Consider the following 14698-nt stretch of genomic DNA (forward strand, 5'->3'; position numbering starts at 1 on the left):
AAAACCAAAACCAAAACCAAAACCAAAACCAAAACCAAAACCAAAACCAAAACCAAAACCAAAAGCCCCCCACAACTCCAGTTTATTTTAATGCCACTTTGTTTCTTATCCTGCCATCGCCTTCCTTTCTACTCTTCCCCACCACTGAGTTTTAGATTGGAGGGATACATTTTCATATATTCAACAGTATCTACTGAGCACCTACCATGTGCCTACCTACTGCCCCACAGTCTCGTCCTCCATGAAGCTCAGTCTGGCAGACGATGGACACTAACTACATATATACAAAACATACTCAATGTTACCCAAGGGAAAATACAGATGCTACAGGAGGACCCGACCTGGGGAGTTAATCTCATCATGGAAAGCCTCTGAGAAAGAGAGGTGTACAGCACCTATTCTTCAGGTGCAGGACCTGAAGAATAAAGAGGAATAAAAACTGGAAGGAAAGCACTCAAGGTAGAGGGCCAAGGGACAGGGAAAAAGGAGAGGGGTCACTGGTCAGGAGTTGTTCACGAAAAAGAGCTAAAAAAATTGTGGTAAAGAGAGGCAGTGGCCAAAAATGCTGCGTCTGATTCCTGATTCTGGAGGGGAACTAACTGGGCCAATGGCGAAACTGGAGATGGACTCCGGAAGCTGCAGTGGCTGAAGTGAGTGAGGGAGATATTTGTCCATGATGAAGAGGTCAAAGAACTGAGAGGCTCAAACGTGGGCAGATCACCTGGGGGTATGGTCATATCCCCCTAGTGTAGAAGAAACTGGAAAGGAAGGAAATGGACTCGGTCATCCTGCTCTGATATTCAGGAACTTCAGCAGAATGAACAGCTGTTACAGGCGAGGGCTGCAGGGCAATCAGTGTCCTTACCAACACGAGGCTTGGCAAAGCATAACTGCCACATGGAATTCTGCCTTCCCACAAACTTCCTGAACCTCCTATCAAGGCCTTAGCTATTCCTCCTACGTAAATTCAGAGTATAGCTGTATAAAGATGGCTTCTCCTTTACCCCAGAGCCCTCCCCACCTACCCTACTCATCTGGTGCTGGTATATGCTGCTCTGCACTGCCAGGCAGTCTATCCCATCTCACCTACCCCTTAAGAACGAGGCCTATATTTTTTATTGCTATACGTCATAACTAACACATGCTCAATAAATATTGATGGAGATTAGTTTAAATTTGATTCAGTATGTAACAGACCTTTATAAATTGAATAATGTTATGTAACGGATTATAATTGTTCAAACTGACATACAGTTACCTATTATAAATTCTCTGAAACAAAAACAGTCAATGCTAACAATCTTGAAAGACCTTAAAAGCACCTAATTAAAGGCATTCTTCTGACTCCCAATCTGATATCTTCATTTACCATCTTGTCCTAGAGGATAATGGTAGGAATAAAAGATCAGCAAGTGCAGTTTCCAAACCAGGTTGAGTGTCACAATTGCCAGAAGAGCTTTTCAAAAACATGAATTCCCGGGTCCCACCCCAGAACCAGTAAGAAACTCTGCGTTTGCGCCTTGGAATTTATGACTTTTAATTGGCTCCTTGGGTGTTTTTGAGGTGTTGATTCACGTACTGCATCTAAGGGCCACTAATACAGTTCCTCAATTTCCTCTACAACTGACCTGCAGAATGGTATTTCAGGCTGTTTGAATATTTCCAGTGAGAGATATAATCACTCACATTACATTCTAGATTTAGATTACTCTGGATCAGCATAATTGAAGGTCTCTAATAAAAGCTGCGTAGCAGAGAGGTTCAGAGTATAGGATTCAAATACTATCTCTGACTAACCAGCCTTGCGACTTTTATAAATGACTTAATCTCCCTGCCTCAGCCCCTCATCTTTAAAATAAGCAAAATAACAGAATCTATTCTCACAGGATTATTGCAAAGTCTGAATGTGGTAGTACATATAAAACACAGAGTTTGGCAATGGTAATCACCGAATAAGCTCTATTATTATTGTTCATGGTTCTTTCAGATATTGTACTAAAATTTACATTTGACAGTTACATCATTATAAAACACTCAGAATACCATGCAACCATTTAAAAATCTTGGGGGTTGGGGGGAAGGGGACACCATTATGCAATTTTAATCTTAAGTTTAAAATTTCACATTTTTCTTTTTCTCAATGCAAATATTTTGCAATACTATGGAGCATACAGGCATTGTAAACTGAGCTTGGATATCAACCATGATATGACATTGTATGTATCCTCAGTTTGTGGTAGAGAAGCTTTGTTGTGATCTACTTACCCGATGCGATGGCTCCCCTCTTTGAGCCCTATCCCTATCTTCTTGGGCCTAGGAGGAAGACAATCCATTGGCAAAGTAAGCTAATAGAATCTTTGTTCTTGGAACTTGGAATTGAGACCCTTGTAGGTCAGGGTCATTTGAGGAAAAGAAGGCATGTGAGGGCTGAGGCAGTCAGGTTTGGACCACATACAAGGAGAAGCTGTGAGAAAGGACAAAAGGGATAGGGAAGGGAGAGAGTGCGAAGACAGGAAGAGAAGCAGGGGAAAGAGAGAGACTCAAACATGCTGCTTTGGTGCCTGATAGAATTCTACTTCCTGGCTCTCCTAGGACTCTTAAAAAAGAAACACCTTTATTAAATTTTACTCAAAATTAAAACCACAAAAGTGAAGATGAATGTGCAAACAACGTAATAAATGGGGAAATGGTAAGGCAGGAGAAAAAAGATTAAGTTCACAAAAAGTGATTGACCTGTATCTGTGGCTGCCAGGCAATCTTCATCATAGATCTCTATTCTCTTCCTTACACAGTGGAGTGTGGCAAGCAAACTGCCCATGTGGCCAAGATTTGCGGTTCCTGTGTTGTACAGACACAGTCATTTGCCTCTACTAAAAGTTTTCAGAAACCTACCAGACAGGATTTAGGAAAACACTATAAACTCCCTTAAACTGATCTCAGGCCAAACATGGCAGAAGTAGCCTGATATACTGATTTTGAGTCACAAGAGAAAGAGGTTGCACAACAGCCTTACACATTCAGTTAATACTGGGCACTTCACTCATACCATGTACATCCTGAACACAGAGGACTTCTGATTTGAGAGACTAACAGATATAACCCATTTGCAGGTAACAGGCTGTTCAGCAGCTGTGAGAGAAAACACTGGCAAAGATACGTGTCCAAGGAGGTGACAAAGCAGAAAAAACAGTGAGGGAAGAACAAATCATCCTTGGTATCAGGGTACTATTATTTCCTCACACTAAGTCTCCTTTTTGCTAAGTCAGCTTGAATAGGTTTCTGCTTCTTGCAACACAAACCGCATTGACTATGACCATTCTGCTCATTCTAGACAAATGACTTTAAAACAACAGCACAACTAGGTCAAGGACCCATCGTGGAAGATGAAGTAGAGTAGGTGGTACAAGAGTTGCTAAGGAGAATTAGGATACTGTCCTAGACCCTCAAGAATTTACAAACCAGCTTGAAAGACAGCACAGAAACAACTAACTATATCTAAGACGATGTGACTGAAATGTAATTATGCTGTGAATGCAACAGAGAAAAGACAAATTTTAAGTTTTAGGACTGCAATTCACTTACATGTTTGGGACTTCCTATAATAATATTAGGCCTGCATGCTTTGAACATATGATACTTTATATTAAGTTATTTTACTTTCATTTCCAATTCTTTAATTTTTCCTCACATATAGATCCCCAGATGCAGAATTGTTCACCAAATCAGTTAAGTGGGCTGAGGTCATTAAGGCAGGTATATTAGATGCCATGGGAGACACAAGAGTACATGCATTTGTATTTGGAAAAAAAAAATTGATATATATATCATGCCTGCTATTTTTAATGCAGCAGCTGACATCTGAAACCCAAGAATAGATTTCAAAAAGGAAAACCAAAGTGTCACCTTCTTGTTATCAGTTAAAAAGGGCTACACGATGTTTGTGGATGAAGTTACTTGGTAAAATTTTTTATTACCTTTCTTTCCTTTTTTTTTTGAGACAGAGTTTCGGTCTTGTTGCCCAGGCTGGAGTGCAATGGTGAGATCTCGGCTCACTGCAACCTCTGCCTCCTGGGTTCAAGCGATTCTCCTGCCTCAGCCTCCCGAGTAGCTAGGATTACAGGCATGCGTCACCATGCCTGGCTAATTTTTTGTATTTTTAGTAGAGACGGGGTTTCTCCATGTTGGTCAGGCTAGTCTTGAACTCTCAACCTCAGGTGATCTGCCAGCCTCGGCCTCCCAAAGTGCTGGGATTACAGGCATGAGCCACTGCACCCAGCCTATATTACCTTTCTTCAGCATTAATAAATAAAAATGTAATAGATAAGTGTAAGACTCAAGTTTAATCCAACTCCTTTTTCATCTTTTAGGTATACAGAATATAAGCTTTGCTAGGATCATAAAGAATCAGAAATGTAGATGATTTTACCCCAGAAAACCATGTAGAATATTGACTATATTATTTTAAAAAAAGAAAGAGAAGAGCCTATAGCTGTCGCCCCTAACAGATTGTCTTGTTGCTGTTCCTGCCAACTTCCGAGGGAAGAAATATTTCCATTCTGTTCCAATTTTCAACATAAATAAGGAAGTAATATGGCTGATTTCCGTTCTGGTGACTCAATATTAAGTTGGCTGAGGAAACTGATGTTTGCAGAAATAGTTCTGAGAAAATGCAAAGCAGGGAAACACATTGATGCCCAGGTGGTATTTTTTTTTTAACCTCCAATTATATTGGGATATTAGTACTTCATTCTCTATAATCAAACGTGTTCTAGGCTGCATTTACAGCTCATCCACTCTTTGCCTGCACTGTCACACTTGGAAAATGGACCAGTTCCTACACCAGGCACACAAATTGACAAAGCAGCATTCTGAATTGGCAAAGAGGAGAAAACGCAAATGAAGAGCAGATCGTTAGCACTACCCTATCCTTTGCAAAGAACAAACACAAAGTTGTTCTGCCTAGAGGCAAGCATTATTAGAGGGATCTGTAACATAACAAAGGTTAGTGATATTCAAACAGTAATCACTACTTTGAGGGCCATTTACTTAAAAGTTTCTAATTAAAATAGCCTTTATATTCCTAGTAGTATCTTGGAGCCATCACATACTTCATAACTAGCATTTGGTCAGTCTGAGCTCAAACTTCAACATATCTTCTGGCACCCGGAGAAACATCTTCTGTATTTATCAGAGCTTTGCTTTAAACCCAGGATTATTTCAGTTATACCCATAACTTATATCCTTTTTGCCATAGGTATTTGCTGAATAGCTACAGGATGCAAATGACAAAAACATCAGTGAAACAGGCTTAGATTTATGACCTTCCCAGGCCATTTTTCCCCCTCTATAGTCTGAAACATCTCTCACTATTTGAAACTCAGTCTAATTAAGACAAAATTCCTCTTATCCTCAGATCTACTTGTTCAGCTTATGAACAGCTTAGATAATAGCCAGACAATTCTTCGTTTTGCAGTATCAAAATTGTAAGACAATCATGGCTCAGTTGTTAGGAGAATGGGCTCTAGAGTTAAGGTGGCTGATCCTACCCCTGGGTGAAGCCATAGGCTTGCAAGGCCTTAGTTTTCACACTTATTAAATAAAATAATATTAACAGTAACTGTCTCATAAGGTAGTTGTGAGGATAAGATGAACTAATGTGGGTAAATTATAAATATACGCTATTGCTATTATTCCACCTCCTACATGTTTTTCAGCTAAGTCCTATTGTCCCTCTCCTACATCATACCCTTTTATCTCACCTGGGTATACCACACTATCCCTTTAATTTCAGAATGGATCTCCTTAACTCCATTCTTACCTCTATGATCCATCCAAACACTGTGGCACTCAGAATTGGTCCTAAACACAAATCTGAGCAATTCAGGATAATTTTACAATCTACTGGTGATTTCTTACTGCCCATGAGATAAGCTTAAAATTCCAATCTGGCATTATAATTATCCAAGAATAGATTCAGGCAGTAAAACAGAAAGTCATGAGAAGCCCAGCGGTGCCTCTATGTACAATAATTGCCTGCAGGAGGAATGAATGGATTTAAACATTAAGTCTGGTCTTTAGTTGTACCTCTATCACAAATTAGCTATGATGTGCTCCAGTGGTCTTAGTTTCCTCACCTACAGGCTGATTATCATTATCATTCGTTTATTTGCTTAAATCCTATAACCTATCCAGCTTTCCTCCCATGGCTCAAAGCCTAAACTACGCTTGTTTTACTCTATTCTCTCTAAATAACTTTTCACCTTAAAGTTCTGGTTCTAGTTGTTCCTTTTGCTTAAAAATCTTTCTGCCCATGGCCGGGCGCGGTGGCTCACCCCTGTTAATCCCAGCACTTTGGGAGGCCGAGGCGGGTGGATCATGAGGTCAGGAGATCGAGACCATCCTGGCTAACAAGGTGAAACCCCGTCTCTACTAAAAATGCAAAAAATTAGCTGGGCGTGGTGGCGGGCGCCTGTAGTCCCAGCTACTTGGGAGGCTAAGGCAGGAGAATGGCGGGAACCCGGGAGGCGGAGCTTGCAGTGAGCCGAGATCACACCACCACACTGCAGCCTGGGCGACAAAGTGAGACTCTCGTCTCAACAACAACAACAAAAAAATATTTCTGTCCCTTCCCATCAATATCTTTCTGGAGGAAACTGCACCCTCTCTATAATATATTCAACTCTAATTTCATCTTATTCAGGAAGCCCTCTCACGCCCACCCTCTTGTGAGTTTTTTTTTTTTTCTCTCTGTCAGTCCCGTAGCACATTGAGAGTATGCTATTGTAAGACCAGTTTTCCTCTTAGCAGTTAGTTACTCGTTCAAAAGACTGTAAGCTTATGAATGACAGAGTCTAAAAACCTTCTGTCCTTGGCACAGGGCCACTGCCTGTGGCAAGTGCTCAAAATTTTGACTTCAGACATTCATCGACTTGGTAGTCTGAAAGGTGTCTGCTACAAACTTATTAACTTTCCAGAGCTTGAAGCTCTGGAAACCATTGATGGAGAGAGATGAAGATAAGGAAAGACACCTATCTTGAGTTTTAGTAGGCAGAACACTGTAGAGAACCATTTGACTGGTTTTCTCACTCTGTAATTTTTAGACCATTTATATCAAATTAATCTGTGGTGCTTGTTAAAGATGCAGATTTCTTGACACCACAGACTTATTGAATTGGGATCTCTAGGGGATGCCTGGGCATCTGCATTTTAAATGTGCATAAAAGTTTATTGATTTACAAATCAAACTCATATTTCTTTTACTGGCATGACAATCACTGTAATTCAGTGTAATTCTTAAAGTGTGGTGCAGGAACTCCTGGGTGTCCCTAAGACTTTTTCAAAACAATTTACATAATATTAGGAATACTGCTTTTTCACTCACATTCTCACACAATATGGTGTAAGTTTCTAGAGATTACATGATGATTGATATTGTTAAGAGAATGAAGGTAGAAGTTACGAAAATCTAGCCGTCTTTTATTCGGCCATACATTAAAGAGATTTGTAAAAATGTAAAACAATGCCATTCTCAATAATTTTTTATTTTGGAAAATATCCTTTATATTTTTGTTATATATTTATATATATAAAACATATATACACACATATGTATAACAATATATATTGTTATATATTTATGTTAACATATGAGTTTATTTTAAAATGAATACTTTTTGAAAGTTGTTTTCTAAAATAGTAAATATTGATAGCTATTATATACAAACAAAAACCCTTTGAAGTTCTCAATAAATTTTAAAAGTATAAAGACATTCTAAGATCAAAAAGTTTGAGAACTGCTGCTATAATTATCAGCAGCAATTAAAAGATAAGTGGCTTCTGAAGATTCCATACTTTGGCCCCAAATTCTATCCATTTTCCATTACAAGAGAATATCAGAGGAAATGATCCATTTTATATTTAAACAGGTTTTTTTTGTTTTGGTTTTTGGACTTTTAACTAGCTTCCAGGTGATACAGATGAACCTAAATTTAGAGAACTACGGTCAAAAGCAAAGGAAAACATCTGAAGAGTTTTAGCAGTGACAATTACTCTTATCTGGGAATTAAGATGATAATTCCGAGGGCATTAAACGGAGTTGGAAAACATGAGTTCTTAAAAGGCTAAGTCCCTTCACCTCTCTGGGATTCAATTTTTCCTATCTGTACAATAAGATTGATTTTAATATCTTCCTAGCTCTGTCAGTCTGGATTTCAAGCATTTTCACTGCTCAAGGGCAACAGAGGAGCTGCATCTTTCTGATGAGGGCCCAGGAGTAATCTTAAAGTCATAAATCAGATCATGTCACTCATCTGCTTAGAAACCTTCGATGGTTTTCCACTGGGTTCCAAATAAAAATCAAACTCTTTATCTTTGCTCATCAGCCTTACAAGATTTGGGCTCAAGTCCCTGGCCTCATGCCTCTCCATTCTCATCTTGCTCCTTTTGCTCTAGCCAGTGACCTTTGTCTTTTCCTTGACTTTGCTAAGTTTGTTCCCACTATATGGCCTTTGCACGCGCTATTCTCTCTGCCCGGAATGCTCTATTCCAGATTTTCTTACGGCTTATTACTCTCCCAGTTCGTTCCATCACAACCAGTCTAAATTTCTTTACAGCACTTACTACCACTTTAGATAATCCTGTTTGTTGACTTGTTTATAATCTGCTTCTCGCACTGCTTGAGAGCAGGGCCCTCCCGTTCGCTGACTGATGTATCCCTGGAGCCCAGGGTAGTGCCTGGCAGGTATTTGGCTCTCAGTAAGTGTTCGATGACCGAACTCCCGTACCCAGGCCAGACTTTCAAAAGGATGGCAGACATTTTCGCCTCCTGCACTCCCGACCCCAAGCCACAGGCTACAATCCACGCCTCGGCGCTCCCAGCAGCTCCCTCGCAGCGACCCCAAATAAGCAGTCACTTACCCGACCGCCGTCCAGCTCCTTCCGGCCCCAGCGGCAGCTTAACCCGGAAGTTTTCTCGGACAGCCCGGCCCGCCTCTGCGCTGAAGGAGCACTTCCGGGGCAGTAGGAACGTCGAGTCGGCTGCGGTGGCTGTTCTGAGGGTGGCGGCCGGATAGGTTCGGAGCTTGCTGGACGAGGCAGTAGGGGTGCGAGGTTCAGGGGCCGGGCCCGGGCAGCCGAAGTCGTTAGTGAGGCGGTGACTTGACGGTGGGCGGCTTACATCTCGCGGCAGGGTCGAGGGCTGTGAAAGCGCTTTAGTGATTGAAGCGCTACGTTTGTGTGAGGGAATTCTTGTCAGCGCCTGAGAACTTAGTTGGGAGCGGACGTTTACATCGGATCTCTCGTTTGGGACCCATTCTCGGATGTGGGAAGAAGTGAGAGCGCATGTTTGCTCATCTATAGACAGCCGTATTAATAACGATAATAAGGATACAAACCACCACCACACCAACTAATAGCAGCTGTCAACCTGTGGGCGGTTACGTGCCGTTCGCTGTTCTAAGCCCCTCACATATCACTTCACTGAATCTTTATAGGGACCCAGCACCCCATTTGACGGATGAGGAAACGGAGAGGCAGACAGGTGACCTGACTTCTCCACAATCGCTGCAGGACAGGAAGAAAGTTAACTCCAGAGCCCGTGCTTTTAGCTACTAAGCTGTACTGCTCTCCATTTTGGTAAATGGGGCGGGGGCAGTGTATATAATATATATATATGTGTGTGTGTGTGTGTGTAAGCGTATGCGTTTTTATTTCTTAAAGATATGGCTCAGCCATTTAATTTTTGGTGTTCCAGTTATTGGAATCTTTCTCCTCAATTGGGAAAATAACTGGAGAAGAAACTACAATTATTTCTACACGCTTACTACACAATGCCTGGAAGACTTACAAAACACTAAATAGTGCAGTTCCACGTACTTGGTGTTTATTCCTTTTTATTGTTTTAGCTTTCTCCTAGATTATGAATGAGTTGAGAACAGAGATGGTACAGTCATTCTAATAACGATAGTAATGATAATATAAACAGCCATCACCATAAATTCTCTTCTGGCTTAGCTCAAGTATCTGGCACAAATGAAGGAATAGAAATAACCAGTGTTTAATATTTTAGTAAAGGGACTGTTTTCGCCGGGCATGGTGGCTTGCTTGTGTAATTTTAGCACTTTGGGAGGCTGAGGCAGGGGAGGATTGCTTGAGGCCAGGCCTAGGGTTCAAGACCAACCTGGCCGACATAGCAAGACCCTGTCTTTATATTTTGGAGTATGTCCTTCCAGTCTTTCATGGAATTATATAAATTTATGTAATATGTATATTATATATTCTACATATAGTATATTATATATATTTATGATGATGATAATGATGTGTTGCAACCTGGAGAGAGCGTAAGGAAAAGATAGGAAACATTTATTCATATACACAGAACATTAATTGAACTTTGTGCAAAAACTGTCTCGTCTTTCCTATTAGGCCCTTGGAGTGAATGGCTACATTAGTTCTCTATCTCCACAGGTATTGTGGTACTGTACTACGTGGTACGTAGTAGGTATGCAAAAAATGTTTGCAAGTGAATGAATGGCTACTTCTAAGTTGGTTTGTATGTCAGTGAGTAGTTGTATCTGGATTTTTTGTGTGTGTGTTTTGGAAATGTATAATGTGTTTATATTATATACCCATATATTCTGAACTCCATAGTGTTGTCTTAATCTACCTTTCTAGCTTCATGCCTTCCTATTGTTCTTCTCCCTGCCATGGTAACTACTCCCTACTGTAACTGTCCATATTCCATACTGTCAGACCTCAGGCCTTTGGCTGTACCCACATGTTGTTTCCATATCCTTGAATCCTGTCATTGGCATCATCATCTGTCAAAATCGTATGCTTCTTTTAAGGCAGGTGTTGCCAACTCAGATGCCTACAGAGGTTAATCAGGTAGCATAATAGCATAATTTGAGTGAAGTGGATTTGCATGGAGGATTGTAGGGAGCTGGAGAGCAACTGCCCCAGCTAAAAGGGCCCAGCAGCTCTTTGGCACAAGCTGGTTATTAGAAAGTTGAATGTGGGCCCTGTGTTGCTAGATCTTTCAATTTTACAAATGAGAAGTTGGAAGCCTATATTTTTATATGAAGTCTGATTTTTAAATGTTGGCAACTAGTTTTTGCAAAGTTTATCAGGCCAAATAAAAACATCTTTAGACTGGATTTGGCACTCGAATTCCCAGTTTGTGACTATTGGTCTAGGCTTATTTCAGGTACTTTGTTCATGAATTACGTTGTCTGATTCTAATGGAGTTCTGTCTTTTTCAGCATTTTGTGTGTTGGATGGTCGGTCAGGGATGTTTCAGCATTTTGTGTGTTGGACTGAATGCAGCACCTCAGTTATAGTGCTGCATCCAGTCTGCCTTAGTTTTAATATGCGTTTCTTTTCTAATACATTAGAAACATTTTGATGGCATGGGTTGGGTCTAATTCTGCACTTAGTATATATCAGTACATACCTACGGCGTGTGTGTACATATAAGTGAGATATATTGATTTTCTACCCTGATAATCCCTGATTATCCTGGAAACTAGTGTCTGTTCTTTGTAGAAACACCAATAGTTTGTTGGCTTTAATTGCCAAAGAGCTCTACATCTGGAAGGAATTGAATTGAGTAACATTGGGTATTCAGAAGTTGATCTGACATAAATCCTATCTGATGGCTTAAATTTCATAATGTCCTGGAAAAATTGAGGTAGGAATGATTAATAACTAAAAAGATTTTTAAGGACAATCAATAAAAGGAAAAATTGATAAATTATACCTCATTAAAATTAAAGACTTGCTCCGAAAGGCCCTATGAAGACAATTAAAAGATAAGCTACAGAGTGGGGAAAAAATATTTGTAAACCACGTATACAGAATATATGAAGAGCTCTCAAAACTCAAACAGTAAAAAAAAAAATCTCATTAGAAAATGGGCAAAAGATACAAAGATATTTCACTGACAAGGCTATACAGATGGCATATAAGCACATGAAAAGATGTTCAACCTTATTAGGTCTTAGAGAAATGCAACTGAAATCCACAATGAGATATCACCACATAGCTGTCAGAGTGGCTTAATTAAAAAAGGGCGACAGCGTCAAATGCTGGCAAGAATGCAGAAAAACTTGATCACTCATACATTGCTAGTGGAAATGTAAAATGGTATTGCTAGTCTGGAAAAGAGTATGGCAGTTTCTCGTAAAACTAAACATGAACTTAACCATATGACTCAGCAATTGTACTCTTGGTCATTTACCCCAGAGAAATCTTATGTTCCCCCAAAAACCTATACATGAACTTTCATGGCTGTTTTATTTATAATAGTCCCAAACTGGAAACAATACAGATATCCTTCAATGGATAAATGGGTAAACTGTGATACATTTTTCTATGGAATACTACCCAGAAATAAAAAGGAAGGAATATTGATACACACAACTTAAATGGATCTTGAGGGGCTTATGCTGAGTGAAAAAAGTCAATATCAATAGATAACATGCTGTATGATTTCATTTATATAACATCTTGAAATGACAAAATTACAGAGATGGAGAACACCTGTCCATCAGAGCGATCAGTAGTTGCTTTGAGTTGGAAGGAGTGTGGCAAGTGGTTATGGCTAAAAAAGGATAGCACAAGGGAATCCTTGTGATTGAACTGTTCTGTATCTTGATTGTGATGATAGTCGCACAAAGCTATACATGTGATAAAATTTTATAGAACTAAATACAAATAAGTGCATGTAAAACTGATGAAATCTGAATGAGATCAGTGGATTGCATTGATATCAGTTTCCTGGTTGTGATATTATATTTGTGTAAGTTTTACAATTGGGGGAAACTGGATGTAGGTGTGTGGGATCTCTGCATTATTCCTTGTACTTGTATGTGAATCTACGATAATCTCAAACTAAAAAGTTTAAACAAATACTTTATACCAAAGAAGCCTATATAAATGTTTTTTTTTTTATGTGGGGGGCTTTAATTTTACCAGGTGATGTTCTAATCATGTCAGATAAAGATAATATTGAGACTCCACTGCTAACTGAAGCAGACCCCATCCTTGAAGATGGAAACTATGAGCCAGCCAAGAATTCTGAGTTTGTTGACCAAGGTGCCAAGCCAGAGAGTAAATCAGAACCTGTAGTTTCCACTCGGAAAAGGCCAGAGAACAAACCTTCCAGTGACCTTGAGACTTCAAAAGTTCTCCCTATTCAGGTATCACAGACCACAGACAAAATAGGGTATCTATGAAAATACTAGGATTAAAAAGTGTTGGGGCTAAAAAAAATTTGGCATAAATACCAATTTAGAATTGCTCTTATTTTTTTCTCTTTACAACCCTAAAATATAGTCTTTTCCATGCAATAAATGCCTTTATGAGTAATTGCTTTTGCTACATGGTACTTACATACTGATAGCATATATCTGCCAGTCAAGCAATACATTTTTTTTAGCTAAATAATATGTATTTGTTCACCCATGCTTTTGGCTAATAATTAGATACCTTGTCTGTACATTCTCATTTTCCTGTAATTTTTTTCATTTTTCTTTGCCTTTTGTTTTTCTGCCTACTGGGAAATTAGGATAATGTTCCCAAAGATGTACCCCAAACCAGGTGGGGTTATTGGGGGAGCTGGGGCAAGTCCATACTCTCTTCAGCCTCGGCTACGGTGGCCACAGTAGGTAAGATCATCAGTCATTTAGTTATTTTTATGTGTGTATTTTATATGGATCTGTGTTGCATATGACTTTGTTAAAAATCTTTTTCCTTCCATGTTTACTCAAAGGCTTTATAGCTGGAGGATGCATTAGTAATGATGGGCTGATATATACTGCCACTAGAGTTTGTAGCATTTCCTCGTTAGAATCTTGAAGTCTAGGAATGATTACTGTGAACTTACTCTTTGGTGATGATGAATCAATTTTTTTTTAGGGAAATAGTGCCAAGATTAGTTATGTATTGTCAAAATAACATGTCTTGTGGTCATAAATGACTTTATTTAAATTTAAATCATTTAAATCAACTTGATTTAAATCTTCAAGTTTGAATTTTGGTTTGTTTCTTCAGTTTTGGTGACAAATAGCAAAAAAAAGTTATCATTTTTCTCATTAGGACAAGGTATTTCAAATGTCATCGAGAAGGCAGAGACTTCCCTTGGAATCCCTAGTCCCAGTGAAATTTCAACTGAAGTCAAGTATGTAGCAGGTCAGTATATGGAAACATAAAGACCTAGAATTATGAATTGAAATGGAACAGTTGAACTAATTTTTCAGTAGGTATTTATTGGACATCTGATACTCAGGGCATCATGGGACTGTAGTGAGAAAGGATTTAGAATCTTTAGCTCCCAGTTAGACATCTATGTCCTTTAATCACTTATGTGTCCCTTCACTTCACTTTCCACATCTGAAATAGAATGATATTTTATATCTCAAGTGATTGTTATAAACATTTAACAAATAAGGCCATGAATATACAATATAAAAATTGCTTAGCATTTTGCTTGGCTTAACTGAATGAGAGACCAGTAACAGTTAGCTGAATCTGAGTCTGTTGTGACACAAGAAAAATATTTTAATGTACTGTTTTGGGGGTGTATTCTTTTTGTGTTCAGATTTTTATGAAGACTAAGTTTAATTCTAGAGGCTGGCCTTGATCAGACAGAAACCTGCTGTCAAACCATGAAGGCTAGAATTATATCCAGAAATCTAGA

General features: G+C 39.2%; 2 protein-coding genes across 3 annotated transcripts in view; one reads left to right on the forward strand and one right to left on the reverse strand.

The window, feature by feature from the left end:
- The window catches only part of MFAP3 (microfibril associated protein 3), an 18990-nt gene extending 10035 nt beyond the window's left edge, over positions 1-8955 (reverse strand). Inside the window, exon 1 of the mRNA XM_023226926.2 lies at positions 8917-8955. The gene's annotated coding sequence lies outside the window, so the exon portion shown is untranslated. The remainder of the gene's footprint in view (positions 1-8916) is intronic.
- A 40-nt stretch (positions 8956-8995) lies between these two features.
- Positions 8996-14698, forward strand: part of FAM114A2 (family with sequence similarity 114 member A2) — a 53786-nt gene continuing 48083 nt past the window's right edge. Inside the window, exons 1-5 of one of the 2 annotated variants that reach the window (XM_023226924.2) lie at positions 8996-9071; positions 9492-9633; positions 12976-13199; positions 13568-13667; positions 14098-14190. In XM_023226924.2, the coding sequence (XP_023082692.1) occupies positions 12990-13199; positions 13568-13667; positions 14098-14190 (403 nt within the window). In that variant the 5' untranslated portion in view covers positions 8996-9071; positions 9492-9633; positions 12976-12989. Of the gene's footprint in view, positions 9102-9491; positions 9634-12975; positions 13200-13567; positions 13668-14097; positions 14191-14698 lie in introns of both variants that reach the window. The other variant, XM_023226925.2, reaches the window with a different exon arrangement.

Source organism: Piliocolobus tephrosceles, chromosome 4 (genome assembly GCF_002776525.5).
Source record: "Piliocolobus tephrosceles isolate RC106 chromosome 4, ASM277652v3, whole genome shotgun sequence".
Lineage (NCBI taxonomy): Eukaryota > Metazoa > Chordata > Mammalia > Primates > Cercopithecidae > Piliocolobus > Piliocolobus tephrosceles.